At 29.7% G+C, this 19,542-nt stretch overlaps 1 protein-coding gene and 1 non-coding gene across 2 annotated transcripts; both read right to left on the bottom strand.

Moving 5' to 3' along the window:
- Positions 1–5,063: 5,063 nt before the first annotated feature.
- On the bottom strand, positions 5,064–7,690 carry LOC125815173 (uncharacterized). Its single transcript, XM_049494589.1, has 2 exons — positions 7,257–7,690; positions 5,064–6,487 (listed from the first exon to the last, which is right to left on the bottom strand). The coding sequence occupies exons 1-2, from the start codon at positions 7,350–7,352 to the stop codon at positions 5,390–5,392; spliced, it is 1,194 nt and encodes a 397-aa protein (XP_049350546.1). The 5' UTR covers positions 7,353–7,690; the 3' UTR covers positions 5,064–5,389.
- A 10,517-nt stretch (positions 7,691–18,207) lies between these two features.
- On the bottom strand, positions 18,208–18,297 carry LOC125816043 (small nucleolar RNA snoR8a). Its single transcript, XR_007442205.1, has one exon. It is a non-coding gene; the product is annotated as a small nucleolar RNA snoR8a (small nucleolar RNA).
- Between the last annotated feature and the right edge of the window lie 1,245 nt (positions 18,298–19,542).

Below are 19,542 nucleotides of genomic sequence, written 5' to 3'. Positions count from 1 at the left end.
AGTATCAAGAGCTTCATTGATCTTACCCTTCGGGGTGGCCCAGTGGTTTGAGCTTGGGACTTTCATGTTGGAGGTCTCAAGTTCGAAACCTCTTGCCAACAAAAGCAAGGGGTTTGCCTTCTGGGTCGAGCTCATTGCACCAGGCTTGCCTAGTGCGAGTTACCTCTCCTATGTGGTTTGCGAGCTATTGCATAGGAGCGGGGGTTTTACCCTGTGCGCACCTAAAGGGTAGCGACTACGGGTTTCCCTTGTCATAAAAAAAAAGAGCTTCATTGATCTTATATGACCTGTGAGTTTTTCTAAAGAACCATTTCTAACTCATTTTAACCCGTGAGGTCTGCTTTTAACCCGCAAAGGCTATTTTTCAACTTGTTTTAACTCATTAGGGCTATTTTCAACCTATTTTTAAAAAAAAAATGGCAAGCAACGGTCTCTCTTTAGATGCCCTACAAATTTTCATATTATGCTAACATGTTATTTAATACTATATTTTGAACAGATAGGTTGGATGGATGATAAAGGTGATTCATATTGTGGTGGTGTTGATATTCTAGCTGGTATTGATGATGCAATAAAAGATGGTGTTGATGTATTATCAGCATCTTTTGGTGGTGATCTAATTAATTTTGCTGAAGTTGATACTAGTGGAAGTTATAGTGTTATGGGGATAGGATCTTTTCATGCAGCATCTCATGGTATACCTTTTGTTGTTGCTGGAGGAAATGCTGGACCTGACTCTTATACAGTCACTCCTACTTCTCCATGGATCATACTTGTTGCTGCTAGTAATGAAGATAGAGAAATTGTTACTCCATTAACACTTGCCAACAACAACACAATACTAGTAAGCTTTTTACATCTTTTATCATTGTTAAAAGTGAGATCGAGTCAGAAATTTTATTAAGGGTGTCCAAGAATAATGGCGTGTCATTTTCAAAATAAAACACAAAAACATTGTGCTAATTTTTCAACGAAAGGTGTCCGCTCCGCCACCGAATGAGATAGGGTTGAAATCAAATGGAAAAAAGTTGTATCAAATAGTGAACTAGACCGCATTATATATAGTGAGGCTAGGTATAATCGATTTTAGCTTTCTTGTTGATGTCTTTTGAAAGTTTTTGACTATTGTAATTTGTAGGGTAAGGGAATTTTTCAAGGGAAGGAGCAAGCATTTGCTTCTTTGGTCACTTTTAAAAATATAACAAGGTAAGTCATGAAATATTGTATATTGTATAAATCAATACATAATAAAAGTTAATACGATTTAAGCACGTAACTTTTAATTGAATATTTAACTTTGTTAATATATACTTGTATTTTAATTTTATTTGCAGTCCTGAAGATATTAAAACTATTAATGTTGAAGAAGTGAAAGGAAAAGTTTTAATGCCTTTCCTTCAAACGGAAGATGATATATACACATCTTTGACGACTTTAAATACTAGTGGGGTATTGGCTTTTATTGTTGCTACTCACCCTCTTATTGGAATCAATGACTACAATCAAATTATTGGTGTCCCTATACCATTTGTTTATGTTGATTTGGAGCAAGGAAATCAAATATTTGATTATTTTCAACAATGTAAATCGAGGTAAACAAATATTTCTCTTAGTGTTTCACTTTATTATTTTCAGAAGTATTTAAAATACCTCTAAATTTTATGTGAGTTAATAGTTTTATTCTTAAACTATTGGCAACCTTAGAAATATCCTTCTAGCTACTTGACTAATTGAACTTAAATACACCCATAATCTTGCCACATGGATGAAATGCATCCCTAAATTCTTGCCAAGTTTAGAGATTTTTTAACACTTTTCTCGATTTTTTATTAAGAGTCCCATGGTCCTACAAGAGTTCGAGACCACTTGATATACAATGTGGCAAATCAGGGGTGTATTTAAGTTTAGTTAGTCAAGTACATGGGTGTTTTTAAGATTGTCAATAGTTCAGAGTCGAAACTAATAATTTGCGTCAAGTTAAAGAATGTTTTTAATACTTTCCGATAATCTCTTATGTTTATTCTATCACAACACATTCAGACTGTATTTAATATGACAAAAATAAATTATTTTTTAATGTTTTAAGAAAATTCAGAGTGTATTTTGAGGGGGGGATGAGTTTTTCCACTTTCGGAAAAAATTTATTTTCTTTTACAATCATCTCTAAAATCATATCACTATTTTATTCAACTCTTAAATAAGTATTAATAATCTAACATGTTAAGGTAATTAAAAAAATTCAACTGAATATATTATTCCTCAAAAAATGAATCATTTTCTTGAAGAAAAAAAAATCGAAAACTCACTTCTACCCTATGAATATACCTTTAATTTTTATTTTTTTTTGTTACGTTGTTATTATATTAGTGCACATTGATTTATTTTTTGCAACAGTAATTTAGATCCTAAGATTAAAATCAGTCGATCTGAAGTTCTTGAGGGCCAGAAAGTATATTTAAAGGTGCCTAAGTTCTCATCAAGAGGTCCAAGCTCACTTACCCCAGATATTTTGAAGGTAATTAAATATATAATTATATATTGTCTTAAATGAAATTTCTATTAATCAGTGGCAGATATAACATAACTTCAATATTTTCAACATGAAATATACAAATACAACAAAAAATAGATATATTTAAAAGTCTGTTTAATTATTTATTTATTTTTGAATGTATCTAATACAAATATTATTGTAGCCGGATATTGCAGCTCCTGGTGTAAATATACTTGCAGCAATTCCTCCTAATAAAGAAGGTGATAATGGATTTCAACTGATGTCTGGAACATCAATGGCAGCTCCTCATATTTCAGGAATTATTGGACTCCTTAAAGTTGCACATCCTAATTGGTCTCCTGCCGCTATTAAATCCGCACTTGTAACTACAGGTAATATATTATAAATTTAAGTTATATATACTGATAATATATCTTTTAAAAAAAATACGATATGTGTAATTTAACTTGTTATATAGTTCTAATTCATAAATTTTACCTATGGTACTAATATACTTGTACATATTGGTGTGTATATAACTCACACTCGCACTATACAGTATACACCCTTCCAAATTTTGTTGAAAAAATGATTTTACTTGTATGCGTTATTTTTATACTAACAATATATGTTAACCTATTACAAGTTTTTAAAGTCTTGCTTTTTTTTCTTAAACTGTGTGTCAAGTCAAACTAACTCATATAAATTGAAACAGAAGGAAGGAAGGAGTAATAATCTTTTTTTGATTGTGTAGCATGGAATGAAGATACATATGGATTTGAAATATTTTCAGAAGGAGCAGGAAATAAAATTGCTGATCCATTTGATTTTGGAGGTGGCATTTGTAATCCAAATGGTGCTATGGATCCTGGACTAATCTATGATATGGATAACAATGATTATTTGAATTATCTTTGCAGTCTGGGTTATAGTAATGAAAAGGTTCGCAATGCGACTACATATTTTTTCGATACGAAAAATTCTACTACAAGAGGAATTATATGTCCAAGTAAAGTACCTTCTAGGTTGGATTTAAATCTCCCTTCAATATCGATTCCAAATCTTGAGAATTCAGTTACTATTCGGAGAACTGTTACTAATGTTGGAAATGTCAACTCGATATACAAATTAGTGGTTAAACCTCCAAGAAATAGTGCAATTAAAGTGAGTCCACATGTATTGAAGTTTAATTCCAAGACAAAGAAGATATCATTTGAGGTCAAAATCATATCTACTCATCAAAGAAAGAGTAAATTTAACTTTGGAAGTTTGGCATGGAGTGATGGCAAACATTATGTTAGAATTCCTATTGCTGTAAGAAAATAAGTAAATGTATGAAGAAAAATGTACATAATTTAGTTTTGGAAGTGTGATTTAGATAAAAAAGAGAATTGTTCGATAGATATGAATATATCTTTTAAGAAGAAAACATGTGAACATCAAAGAACTTAAAATTGCTTAGTGAGCTTCTTGTTGTTATTTTTCTTCATGTTTTCCTTTTGATCATTTATGTAACTAAATAGTGAAGTGAAGAATTAAATCAAATTTAGTTCAGTATTTATTTAAATATCGAAGTTTTTTTTTTTTACTATATGATTTTATATTGTTCATATCGCTTCATGTGACTTGAACACTTTGGACAAAATTTCATGTGGGGTATAAGACTTTGTAGTTGTTTACATGTGGGTATAAGACTAAGTTTATTTAATCTATAATCATGTTTTATACAAAACAATTTAAATATTTTGAATACTCTCTCAATTATTAAATAAACACTCTCAAGTCTCAACAAAGTTAATAGTGTCATGTCTAAAATCCGACTCTAGTGCAATAGGCATCCAATACTAAAAAAATCATATTGAAAGCGCCTTATAAGTATATGATATATTACATTATTATTAGTAATATACACAGGTTATGCATAATTAATTAAGTTGTCATGACTCAAAAATTGATGGGTCATCATGATGGGGCCTATGCTAACTCTCCGATTCCCAACTCATGTGAAAAAAATATAAATAGTGAAAAGAAGTCATACATTAGCCTTCATATTGATATAAAAGTGTGGAAATAACCAAAATACAATCTCATGATTTGATGTGATCATGTGTAAAAGAGAGACTAGAAAAGAAACACAATTATTTCAATGCAAATACACAATCTGAATGAACAGAAAAGCATAATATAGATGGAGTTAGGCACCACAAAATTGTCATGTAGTAAGTACACCACATGCGACGGACAAGAAATAAAAAAAGATTGAATGCAGAGTGGCAATCCAACAAAACTAAAGGGCCAACGGACAACATCATCTTTTCCCCCAACCAAAAATGGAAGGATTCAGATGAAATTGCACATAATCTCCTTCTACTTATACATTCAAATGAATCCAATACCAGCAAGGCAAAAAAAGAAGAAACTTATCAAAGTTGAGTGGAGATCGTGAAATCTGATGAGTCACAATAATTACCAAGAATTGTGATGAAATATATATATATATATATATATATGAATACTACAAGGTCATAGAGAAAATGCAACACAAGAATATATATATGTGAATAAATTAGTCCCTATTCAAAAAAATCTCATCATGAGGAAAAGCCCCCCAAAAATGTTATCCCGGAGCAAAATCAGGAATGGTATACTACACAGAATACAGAGTTATGCACAGTTCCAACAGAAAACTCGCCATGCCTGATCAAGAAAATCTTCTCTAACAAGTATATACAAAACACAACCCGTCAATTCCAAAATCATCTTGAAACATTCCAAATAGTTTATGGAGATGTTAATGTTGAACATGTTAAGGATCCTCTATTTGCTTCACAAGGAGCAACGCGAAACTGCACCCTTGACATTTACGAAAAGAAAACACAACTTAACACTCCAAGATCAGCCACTTTCTCTCATGCAATTACCGGGCAAGAGAAACTTATATTGGTCTGCCTTTTCCAAAAGATAAGCTGGAAGGTGAACGGCAGAGTAGGAGTGGGGAATAGGTCCCATTTTGCCTATGATTTCCCTGAATGTGTACTCCTCCGGTAGCATATCAAATAAGTCAGCTCCTTCACAAATTACCTTTTGCACTCTCTTTGGATTCAGAAAATGAGAAAATCTTACCCTGTCAAAATGGCTGTAGGCTTTCATCTTGAATATGAACTCACTTATGTGGTGGAAACAAAAGCTACAATGCCATCCTGCGTCTGCTAAGATGATATCTGACTGTCGATAATGTGCATACCTTGTCTTACCAGATTGGTACCGATGAACAGAAGCTCTCCAGCTATTGCTATCCACAAGGAACTCAAAAGAGTAGAGATAGTTCTTCAATCGGAGATGAAGAACTGGAGGCGTGTCATCACACCATCTCAGGAGATTGATGGTATGTCTACTAGGTATCTCATCAACATCCGACATTATCAGCAAATCATCATCCTGAATACCAGCTTGTTTGAGGAGATAATCCAATGCAAGTCTCTGATAAGCTTCCTCAACAAAAGGGTTCTCTCCTTTCCTAAATCTCCCGGGGATTTGCCCATATGTCAATCTTGATTCAACAAACTCAAACTGATCTCTGTGATTAGCAAAGTACGAAGGCTTTGGCAATCCGGTGAATGTTGAATTGGATTCAAGTAAAACAAACTCTGTTACATAAGGGTACAGCTCTTTCCACCGTATGGTCAGCATTTCCACCTCATTACTAAACAACACTGCATCAAAGACACGCCTAGGATACTCCCGAATTCCCCATCCATGAAGTTTACAGAGACTCTCCATCGACACATTCTCATGATAATAGTGAGGCATTTCATGGAAAGGCTTTGGCGGCTTTTCCCATAAAGGTCGTAGAAAATAAGTGATTTTCTGTCCATGCAAATATATACCAAACACACATGTTGGAACAAACAAAAAAAGGAAGATATATGTTTTCAGGTCCAAGCCACGAAGTGCACACTTTAGTCTCGACATGCTCAATGCTCGACCAGCTCCCTGCAATAAACAAAACCTCAGTTAGAGAAAAGCAAAACTGAGATAACACTCACCAAGGTACCAAAAATAAAAAAGACACATCCTGTATCACATAGCTCTAATTCATAAGCAAAAAAACTATTAAATAGAAAAAATAAACTTGTTGAGTTTGAAGTTTGAACAATACCCATTAAGCAGAAGCAATATAAGTCCCATAATTAACCATACCCAAATTAATTAAAATAGTTGACTTAACCATGGTAAAGTAATATGTGACAGACTCACGAATATGATGCACGGACTCTTCAAAAATGTTGCAACACCCATGTCACATGCTTCAAAACTGTACTACTTTTGGAAGACCCAGCACCCACCCGAATATATATTTTTTGAAGAGTCCGAGCAACAGAGTTCTTTTAAGTACCTACCCAAATTGTGTTGTGCTGATTGTTACCACCCCAAGATGAGTAATGCCATATATATTAAATTAAGCTTCAAGCAAAAGTAGAAAAATACTTGTTGGAAGGGCACTTTCATTTAAAACACAAGGAAATGACTATGAAAAGGAACAATCTAGAATCAAAATTCACAATTTCCTTCTTCTTTACTAATTCAAATCAGAAAAGCTCACAGGAAGGGATACAGAACCTTGAATCAAATCAAATCAAATATAAACCTAAAACTATGAAATTTCAATAACAAAAATTTACCCCCTTTTGAAAATTAACCTAAAACTTTGAAATTTTAATATCTACAAACACAGAAAAACATAAGAGAGAGAAAAAATTACCTCATTACAAATATCATCCTTCTTCTTTGAACAATACCCAGATCCCCCTTCTTCAAAAGTATAAACTTTCTCCAAAAATCTAGTGATACCCCACATCTTTCTCCTTCTTTAACTATATTTCTATGGTTCTATCAATCCCTGTAATACAGATCAATCCACTTGTAATGTAACCCACAAATTCAGACACAGAAAAAAATGGACAGATTTATAGATAAACAACAAAATAAATAAAACTTTTCGATTTTTTTGTGACCCTGAAAAAAATGGTTGAAGCAGAATATTAGTCACAAAAAATAAAAATAGAGAGGAATTTGTGGAAGAATGAAATTTAGAGACAAAAATATAGGCCAGAAAGGATGAAATATATTTTTATGAGAAATGGCAGTTGTAAAGAAGATTACAAAGAAGCCGTTTCTATTGTCTAGTACCCCACTTCTACCGGCTAATACAAATCATTAATTAATTTTATCTCCTTTCCTTCCCTAATCATTTGTTTACCTTTTTAGAAAAATAAAAAAATAGGACAATAATACCCTTTTTACACTTTTTTTTTTTGTTTTTGGCTTTTAGACAAGTATTGAAAAGACCTCGGAACTAAGGGTAAAGTTATTAATTTCAATTGTAAATTATTGATAGTCTTAAAAGAACCTCTTTAATTAATTGACTGAATTTAAATATATCTCTGATTTTGCAATATGAGTGAAACAAATCCTTAAATTCTCGTCAAGTTTTTTTTCAAGAGTTTCATGCACCTGCAATAATTTGGGACCACTTGTTATGTCATGTATTAAATCGGGGTGTATCTAAAGTTAGTTAGTTAAGTAGAAAATTATTTTTAAAATTATCAATAATTTAAGGATGAAACTAACATAACAATTTACGTCAAGTTCAAAGATTTGTTTAATACTTTTTTTTGTGTTACCTTACATATACTGGTATTAATCCTTTTTAGACTAGATATAGACATAAAGTGAAAAATAATACTTAGATTTTTGTGTTTTGATTTGTTTGTTTTATTTTTTATTTTAGTCTATTTTTAAGAAATATAACTTTTTTATAAAAAAAAAAAAATTGTCGTGACATATTTAAGACTACAATATATATATGGGTATCTTTAATTTAAGAGCTTATGACACAAAAAAAATCTTTACTTTTTAAATTCTGTACCAAATTTAAATAGGAAAAACGAATTAAAGCAGGAGAAATATATAATAGAAAAAGAAAATTTAATAATTAATATAATCAGACATTAATTAATTGAAGATAAAGTATCTATACTTGTTATATTTGGACATACTTTAGTTAATTCATTTGTTTATTTTATTTTATACATCTGACAATACCTAGTATTGATGAAGTATTATAAACTATCGTGCAATTATCAATGTTATTTTATCAAAATTTAAGAGACAACATTTCCATCTCCAGACATGTATATATTTTATTTCTCAACATTCAAATTATAAATTTTGATTAATATTTTAAAATATACTATTTAGTCATATTGATATTAGAATAAATTTTGAACATGTAAAATTTAATTTTAAAATATTAAGTTGATTATCTAGTTTAATTTCAAAAATTAGTTAAATTGACTTTCAATCATTAGATATATCGGGACAAAATAAGTATAATGTTACCTTGTACTTAAAATATCATTATTATTATTCATTTATTTTATAAATAAGAGACTAATTTAATTCATATAAACTTAATCCTCCATTTTATAAGTATAACCTTATTTTTTGTTAATTGAATGTATGGGCAATTTAGTCATTTATTATTTTGCATGCTCCTTACCTTAAGGCCAAAGTCTTTTGACGTGTTGAATTGACTGGCTCGATGCAACTTTATGTGTTTGTCGCGTGTGGCTTAATACAATGGGAATTAAGAATATGTAACGTTTTAATTAAAAGTTTATAGTAAAATTAAATATTAAATCATACCATAGTTTGAAATTTTGAGGACATGTGGCAATTTAACTTTGCCGCGAATATGCCAATGTCACTGTCATGGCCAGAGCGAATCATGTTAGGTGTCCCACCAATTTTCTTTAGGAAAATATTTAATATCTCTCTAAATTATACTTTCTCTATTTAAATTTATGTGGTGTATTAATTTGGCATATATAGAACTAAAAAGTCAGAAAGATTTTTAAAATTTGAAATCTAAATATATTATAAATAATTTATTACTAGAAATTTTTCATTAATGACAAAATAAGCATCTTAATATTAAATTACTATTAAATATTAAGAATTGTAAAAATGAAAATCTTTTTGAAAGAGAAAAAAATTAAGATAAATAAATTAAAATAAGAAAAATATTTTTATATACTTAAAATTATGTGATATTCTCTTTAAATTATTATCTCTTATTTAAAATTCCTATAGTGTTATAAGAGCCCTTTTGGCTTAACTTTAAAAAAAATAAAAATAGGAGAGTCCATGAAAAAAAAAACTTTTAATTTTTTAAGATATTTTAAATTATTTTTTATTTTGTTAAACACTCTCAAAAATTAAAAATAACTTAAAAAGTATATTTGACTAATTTTTAAGTCAATCTAAAATAATCTAAGTTAGGTTACATGGAAAGTAACTTCATTTAAAGTTTACCCAAAAACTATGACCACGTGATATTTTCTCTATCAGCTCTTACCAATTAAATTATTTTCAGTGCTTATTTGTTCTTTTCTCCCTCTTATTTTCTTTACTAGATGGGAAAGCTTGTGCGATTGTCTGCTCAGAGATTTCATATCTCTCCCACGTGTGATTCATCCTAACAATTATCGATTAGGTTAAAAAAGTGCCCCTACACATGAAAAAAACTAATTAAAAGGGTAAAAGAGATGAAGGCCAAAGCATTGACTGAAGAGGGGGGCAAAGAGATATTCGCCTTTGACTTCTTCTCCGGCCCCAACATGACTAATTTGTTGATCTAATTTATCCAATTCACTTTTAAAACAATTAGTAAACACAGTAAGGGTCCGTTTGGTCATTCGATATGATATCATGATATGAAATCATGATATGGTATTATGATATGGAATCATGAGATGAAATTGAAGGTTTGTTTGGACATGCGATATGGAATTTTTGTGTTGTATATTTTCTCATAAATATAAAAATCCCATAAGTTGTAAAACTATTAAAATGGCCCTAATTGTTTATTCAATCTTATCAAATAAACAAAAATTATAAAATTGCATAATAATTATTACAAAGTTATTTGTTCTTCAGTTAAATAATTGTTTCATCTAACTTTAATTTAATTAAAAAAAATTGAACATAAATTGTACTTGATATGTTCATATCTCTCAACTACTCTTACAAATAACCTATAAAGTAGAAAAAAAACATACATTAGTGAGTAAATATTAACTTAGAAGTTAAATGCACTAAGATAAAAATTAACAAACATCACTAACTTCTAACTATTTACAAGAAAAATCAATAGTTAAATATTATTGAATAACGAAATTTTAAAAAGTTACCACAAGTTTGAGTCAAAAACACTTCTAATAAAATTTAATCAAAAAAATTATAACTAGTCCACTTGACTAAATATTAATAACTAATTGATCAAATTTTCCTAAGTCCTCAATCAATTGGACTTGATATCCTTCAGTCATGTGAACGAACATTTTGCAAATACTAAGATTAAGAAAGTGCGGCACCGCCAATGAAAATTATCTTTTATCAATATTATGCTTAGTCATAAGATTAAGACGTTTTTCTTTATTATGAAAAATCAAAAAAGTATTACTCCCTTTGTTCTCATTTATATTCACCAAATGAATTTCTACTTTATCATTTATATTCACCAAATTTAAAGCGATAATAAATTTTATATTGGTGAGAATAATAAATTTTAAAAAGTAATGATGTGATTATAAATTTTATTTACATATGAAACAAATGGTTAGTAGATATAAATGTGGGGTTGTTTTAACAAAATATAAACTCATGGATCAATTATTGTATTAAAATATCTCAAATCATGATATGAAATCACATGGTGATTCCATATCATGGTTTTTGGAGAATATGATATCACCTCTCATGATATGGAATCATGAGATGAAATCAGCGTAAAATCGCATGTCTAAACGCTGATTTCATCTCACGACACCATATCGTGATATGATATCGCATGGCCAAACGCCTACTAAGTATGATAATGTTATTACGTTACAATTGAGTGTTATTGATTGAATTGTAGCAACATAAACCAAATAAAAATATTTTATATAATCCTACATCACGTATATTTACAAACTTGAGAGCGGGAAAATTAATATATCAGCTATACATGTGGTGATGAACTTCTTAAAATGTAAGAGTTCAACTTTCTCTTGTGGAAGATCAACCTGCAAAGTTTTAAAAGCAACTTTAAATACCAAAAGATATAATTATATGACCGAAAAATCACAAAAGATAAAACAGAAGCACAAAAAGGACTTCAATTCTAACACTTGAGAATCAAAGCAGATGATAACAAACGGAGAGCTGAGAATAACATATATTTGACACAAAAATAATTTCAATTATTCCTCAATATCAGAATCCGAAAATCAAAAGTAAATGGAGAAAATTCCAATGTCACTCTTATCCACAAAAATAAATGATAGATCTAGCTTCCAAAAAATGAAGAAGAAAGAATAAAATCTGAATATCATAAACTAGCTTATTGTTCCACTACTGAAGAAACAAATCTCTCAAAATCAATCAGATACACAGTAACAATCTATGCATTTATGAAGTCCAATTGTGTAAGATCAAGGAGGAGAGAAAATCAAGTTGAGAGTTATAACAATTAATCGTTGTGCTAATTTCTCCAGACAAATGTCACCACATTGGGTGATTCTAAAATTTACAATTATTAACCAGCTACGTGTAACGTAATCTAATAAATTAAATGACTAAGATATGAAAATAATAATTGTATGCAGCATTCAGAAGTATAATTTAAATAGGCGAAACATATACACAGCCCCTCAAACTTTCCCTCATTTTTTATTTTGGCACTCCAACTTAGCCTTGTTCCATTTTAACCCTTAAACTCCATTTTTTCTGTACCATTTAAACATGTATACTAATTTTTATGATTTGTTTTTATTTATGTTCTTCAATTGCAATTTCTTATTTAAAAAAATAGACGTATGCCTGTTAATTAAAAAAATTAAACATTCGCGAGCGAACGAACATAAAAATTTTCAAACAATAATATTATTTTTTGATATTTCTCTGTATTTTTGCATGAAAATAAATTGACGAAAGTTCTTTGATTTTCTTTCTTAAACATTCAATCAAATTAAATAACACTACTTATTTATTTTTTCTTATCATCTACGCTATCTAAATTTAACGCAAATACTCACATTTAATTTTTAATATAAATCAATACGAATAAAAAAACTCATCTTCAAAAAGACTCGACTGACTTAGTTAATAACACTACTAAACAATGTTAAAACTCGACTGACTTTGTTAGGTTGTCAGTGATTTTAAAGAAAGAAAACCAACACAATTTCGTCAGTTATTTTTCACACAAAAATACATAACACTCTTAAAAAGAAATTATTATTTTTAAAAAAGAATTTTTTTTTGTTAATTTTTAAATTTTTAACTAAATTAAATGACACATGTCGATTTAAAATAAGAAGGTGCAATTGAAGAATATATATAAAAATAAATAAATCATAAAAATAGTATTTTGTGTTAAAATGGAACATAAAAAATGGAGTTCAAGGATTAAAATGGAACAAGGCTAAGATAAAGTGCCAAAATGAAAATTGTGGACAAGTTAGAGGGGTAAAGCAATACATGGAAGAAAAAAAAAACACTTGTTACCCTTATATAGAAATGACAGTTTGGTGTCCCAACACAACTTACAAAGTTTGTACCATCTCACGGCGTTGTAAGTACTTTTAAGTGTAGTTTGATTCCACTTCCACTACAATTATCACATTTATTCTCATAAAGACACTTATAAACGTGACTTTGGCATCTTATCCAAAGACCACCTTTTCCTTTGAAATTTTAATTACCATAGAAAAAATCCACAGGCAGCAAATCAGAAAATAGAAACATTATTATAAGCTACAAAAAGAATTACATTTATATAAATTCTCCGTGATACATAAATAAAATGAGGCCATAAATTGCATATAATACACATAAAATATAGTTCTTGAAGTAAAAGAATTACTTGTGTAAAGGCATTGATAAGCAGACCAAAAAAGGTCACCACAAGTTCACAACTAATATATAGAAAGGAAATATTAAATACTTCATCTTCTAGTTTGGCTATGTATTTAATTTAATATTGTACCAAAAAATGACAATGTTGTAACAACAAAGCACATTGGCAAGATAAACCTACAAAATTGATCATGTCATTTTCTTGAGGCACTTCATTAGATAGCATGAGAGTTGTAGGAGTTCCCATCAATTTGATTTAAAAATTATTATTTTTTAAAAGCAAAATTCGTATGAAAGAAAGTGACGGACTACTTACCTGTAAATCTATAGCATTAGAATGAGCAAATAATGCATAACGATTCACCCTATAGTTCTTAATGATTGATCATCACCATTTCAAATTCTTTTACTCTGCATCAAGTTATTCTTATCAATATAGTAAAATATTATCTTTATGTCACTTTCGTATGACTTTTTCTCTTGGACTTAGGTAATAAAATTCTACGAATCATCAAAATTAGAGACTCAAAATTACAAGGAAAAGTCATACCGATTTGTAGGATCAAAATTGAAAGAAGATACGTGAGTCCTGAAATTAACTGGAGATAACTATCAATAGAAAGAAAGTACATTATTAGGATGAAGAAGCAATGTAAAGCCCCAAAATATATTTGGGGGTGAGTTTGAACAACTGGTTGTAATAGAAAAAAGGAAAAAGGATAAATATACCTCGAACTATCGTAAATGGTATGCAGATAACCCCCGTCCTTTTGGGATATTGGTGTCCCAACCGTCCAAAGCTAGGGTATATATACCCTTCATACTAACGGACATACAAATGTCATAATCTTATACACCGACCCGACATTTATTAAATATCTTGGTTGTAAGCCTCTCAAGTGGTTCCGTCGGATGTTTCATAACAAATACTAACTTTTTGATTGAAATCATTTTAAAAAGAAGTTAGCCTTGCATTTTCGAAAATGAACCTATGCAAAATCTCCTAAGGTAGACGCTCAAATTAAAAGTAGTCGAGATTTGCTACAGAAGATGGAGGATAAATGTTTATTTACGTCTCAACAAGTTATAGTAGAAGATGTGGGGATTAGTATTTCTACAATTGTTAGCGGAATGATTATCCCAAAGAAAACTTAAGCTTTGTGGATAATGTCAAGAGTCATCCCAAGTTATTTGACACTTCTATCGATTAACATGATGGACAATATGTTCGATGAAATGTCAACTAGAATTTTCACCAATTTCACCAAAAAAGTAACCGCAGAGGTGCAACTCAAGACTCCAATCAAAATGCTTGATGAAGAATCACCAGGCCCTGAACACATCGAAATTCAACTGTTCGATGAATGTTCCCACAAGATATATCAAAGAGGTATATGACTATACTACATCTCTACACCATGGTTCTAGAAAACAGAAAAATAAACTAAAATCAAATTTTGTTGATAATGATAAACTCAACTAAAAAGAAATAACTAAAAAGAAACAAAAATAGAAATTACACTATTAAAACTCAAAATCTATTTTTAAAAATTTTGCCCCGGCAACTAATTTGACCCTAGAAACTTTTTTACTGTTAAATCAAAAGATGAACGGACGAGTCTTATTATTAAACAAACAAGATAATCACACAAAGTATTTTAGATTTTATAATAAGCGTGTAGTCCAATTTTCAAAAAATAAAAACAAATCTCTTGTTCTCTCTCCATATAGTCCCTCCAATTATCAAAAAGAAAATAAATCTCTCATTCTCTCTCCATATAATTCCCCCAAAAAAATTATAAAGTACTCAATAATCGAGTAATTTTCTATTCTATTTTGAATATTTTGATTTATTTTTTTTATTCCATCTATTGATTTTAGAGTACATTTTCAAAGAGAAAAAGAAAAGTGTTTATGGAGTTTTACCCTCAAAATATAGGGTTGCAAATTTTTATCATGACTTTGTAAAGAGTGTTATGAGACTACAAAAGAAAAAGGCTTGAAGTCAAGACCTCCTTCTAATTTAAGATCAAACTTTCAGTGAGACAGCTCAATGTACTTCACAATGTGATCAATCAAGAAATTTTTTATCAAATACTTTATGGTATTTTCATTTGAAAAATAAAATAAAATTCTCTCCAAATATTTCTTATCAAAATAACTACTCAACGTGTTTTTATAGATTTTGTATTAACATTTATTTTAGAACAAAAAATTATTGATTCATAAACAATAATGACAAGTGATTTATTTGAAAACTAACATATGCCCTTAGTTTTTAAAATTATTATTTTTGTTTTAAAGAATTCTCAACTATACAAAATTTCACATTTTTTATGTGAATATTTTTCATTCATTGAGTTTCTCTATTTCGAGAATTTAAATACCAATTTATGTTCATGAAAAGTAGTATCACTTCTTCATGAAAAGATCAGCAAACTTTTGTTTATTTTTCCTCCACTTGAGTTGAGCAAATGGAAAAGTATTTTATCCTTTCATCGCTTAAAGAGACTTGGTGATATTGGAGTTGAATGATATTGAGATCTACTATATGTTTGTATAGGGAAAGTCTGATTACCTCTCAACTTTGGGTATATCTGGGTCATTTATGTAATAATTGGGGAATATATGAGCCACTTTTGTAGCCAAAATATATCAACTTTAAATCGCAAAGTTGAAAGTTATATCAGGTCTTTTCCCCTATTGTATATAGGTGTATAAACGCCTCTTATAATTTTATAGAATGATATATATATATTGAGGGTATAATATTGTATATCAAATTTTTAAAATTGTTATAAAAAAAATTAAATCTTTGTATATTGTTGTTATCGGATATATAATACTGTGTACCGAATTTTTTAAACATTGTTAAAAGAAAATAATGGTTATGCAACTGAAAACTTAAAAAAATTGACTACCTAAATAACGGCAAAACCATTTTTGTATCGGGAATGGACTATTGTTTATTTGGGGTTAAAGATTTGAAATGCAAGTTTTGAGCTATATTTTGAGCAACTTTCATAAATCACACTAGTATTTGTGCTAATTACTTAATACATCTATAAATCTAATAATTACATATTTAGTCTGAATTGCCTCTAAATACATTGTATTCGCTCGCTCATCCCTTCATATCTCTATATTTGTATTTCATTTTTTCATGTATATCTGTATTTATTATCGGTGTATGTCAATTTCATCCAGTGTATCCAGTACTAATTATTTTATATATCCAATATAATATTTACATTGATGTATTCAATGTATCTGTCCATGGGTACATAAATACATCTATCATACTTAGAAGAAAAGAAAAAAGAAGAATATTTATTCAAATACATGTGTTTGTTCATAAATAATGTATCTAGTATAATTATGTCTTAATTAATAGTCATTCATTAATTATGTAGATATTATTTCTTATGAGAAAAATCAAACCAATAAGCACCCTTATTTTAAAGCATGCATAGATATTTTTTTTATTATTATTTTGGTGTTGTGCCAGTTCATTGTTAATTAGGTCGATGAAGCACAATTGCACATGGATCGGTTACATGTCAATTCTCTAAATTAATGCCATTATATCATCTTCTCTAATCCTAAATGATTGTTTAATCAATGATTAGTGGTGTAAAATAATAAATAAATATCTGTTTTCTAGTGCCATTATTTCATTCTTCCCTCTTCACCAATTTCCCCGTAAAAAAAAAGAGTAGTAAAAGAGAAAAAGTGACATTGCCAAGTGAAGAAAAAAAAATAAGGAAAAAGGTTCAAATTTACTCAAAAATTATGTGAAATGGTCCTTCTCATCTCAATTTGTTAATATACATATACATTAATTATACAGTTATTATACACTTAATTACAATTCTTTAAGTTCAAGCATTATAAAATAATTCTCATCTAAATTTGTTCATATACATATACATTAATTATACAGTTATTATACACTACTTACAATTCTTTATGTTTAAGCATCACGACTAACAAGGTTTCAGCTAAAATGGATTAAAAACTAATCGGATCATAAACCACATGACCACAGCCTCAATCCAGTACATGAGAACCAACACCAAACACAACTATGGGCTAAATTGGACAGGCCATAAAATTTTAAGCCATATTTGTCACCAGGCAATCTCTGTATTTTCACAGTGCAGTCATTTGGCTTCTCTTCCTATAAATTAAAAAAAAGACTACTTACGCCAAGTTTAGATACTTATATATTTCAAAACTCATTTAATAATTCATTTTTTGGTTCAACCAATGTCTCTTCGATTAGATGATATAGCAAGTTTTATTTGCTTTATGTAATGGACACTTATTTTAAAGTAAAAGAGATGTGTAATATGAGGTTCTGATGTAGCTCGAGTAGTCATAGAATTGAACTATCGGGCAACGAAGAACACTCTTTACTGTTCCAGACATTCAACGGTTTTCCACAACCATAAAATGTGGTAACACCTGCCTTACGTCTGGTTCACACACACAGAAAATTGATTGTACAAGAAACAAATTGTTTCAATAAGAAATTTGGAGGTGTGCGTAACCCCAATTTCTGGAATTAAAATTTAGGGCTTTAAACACCACCTTTACACAATTTAGGAGACGCTTAAAAAGTACAAGGCAAAACAAATTGCCATGTATATAATATGAAGCCAACTCCTTGATTGTTTACAAATTTTGGATCTACTTATTATACAATACTAAAATTGCATACAGAAAAATAATATGAAAAAAGTGGTTGTTGCTCATATTCTATGGGTGTAAAAGAGTCTATCATGCCATGGCAATAGCATTCAGTACGAGGAATTTTTTATAATCATCGCAACAACAAGAGATCAAATATCAAGAAAAATAATAACATACCCCAATTTAGATTAGTAAAACAAAGATCATTTTGATGGGGAAAATAATTAAAGCAAGGTAAAATCATAGTAATACACAAAAACTGCAAGGAATCACCTGGGGAGTGAGCAATATAGTATTAACAAGAAATATTAATGAAGGTTGCGGCGAGGTAGTAGCATTTATAGAAGAAGAAGAAACCCTAATTTTAAACAAGGCCTTTCGCTAAGGCCTGAGGTTTATAATGGTTTGGGCTGCAGCTATATCTCATATGGCCTGTTTGGTCTAATTTTTGGGAGCTCAAAATTGTTTATTTTTTAAGAGAAAAAATGATGTTTGGTCAAACGTTAAAAAAAAACTATTGCAAACATTTCTATCATATTTACTAATTCTCCCTATAGTTTGAAATAATTAAATATTGTCGGACTAATGAATAACTTCATATCAAATTTTAAGTAAGATACACCTAGATACATATATTTTTACTACAAGATATACTTAAAACAGGGAGAGAGGCGAGCAAAATCTCTAAATACATGTGAATCATACTTCAATACATATATTAGGGATACTAAAAATATGTATCTGGATACCAGATACAAAGATCGAGGCAAGCGAGAGAGTCTGATACATAAGAATCCACTTGAATATAGTGTATCTATAATAAATTGCACCTAATTTTAACCCCATGTCTATACGAAATACTTTATCCGAAGTCCAAATCTGGTATGATTCGTAATACAACAAACTAGCGTAAATCTAAATTATTAACTCCTAAACTAATGAGATTTTTGTAGGTTACCCTTTTTTAGGAGCAATAGAAACTTATTTTTTAGAAGTTAAAAAATAGTTTTTCTCCGAAAGTAATTTTTAAGAAAATACACTTAGAAATTGAAATTGCATGTCCAGCAAAACTTCAAATTACGTATCATGATTTCATATCATACATGTGTCCTATGTCTTAACGAGAAGCAAACAGCTCATCGGCGACAATGAAAGCTGCTTATATGGTTTGGTGAAATTTTGGGCCTCAACCTTGGGCTCTTATGTATATAGCTTTCTAGCCCAATAGCTTTATAAGGACCCAAATGCCTCCTACTGGATCTACAATGGTGTACATGATAATATTGGGCTTACTTTGGTACCACTGTTAACATGATTTGGGCCCCATGATAAGAGCCCAATGGTTCGTCGGTTTAATCCGAATAGTGCACACCCCTACAAGCAACTCC

The sequence above is a fragment of the Solanum verrucosum genome, unplaced genomic scaffold (genome assembly GCF_900185275.1).
Source record: "Solanum verrucosum unplaced genomic scaffold, falcon-dt-bn FXZP01000085.1, whole genome shotgun sequence".
In the NCBI taxonomy this organism is placed as follows: Eukaryota; Viridiplantae; Streptophyta; class Magnoliopsida; order Solanales; family Solanaceae; genus Solanum; species Solanum verrucosum.
This window is presented reverse-complemented; position numbering and strand designations above follow the sequence as displayed.

Coding starts and splice junctions, on each gene's coding strand:
- LOC125815173 (XM_049494589.1), bottom strand. CDS start 7,352: ATGTGGGGTATCACTAGATTTTTGGAGAAAGTTTATACTTTTGAAGAA. Junction 6,488..7,256: donor AGGATGATATTTGTAATGAG/GTAATTTTTTCT, acceptor TGTTTATTGCAG/GGAGCTGGTCGAGCATTGAG.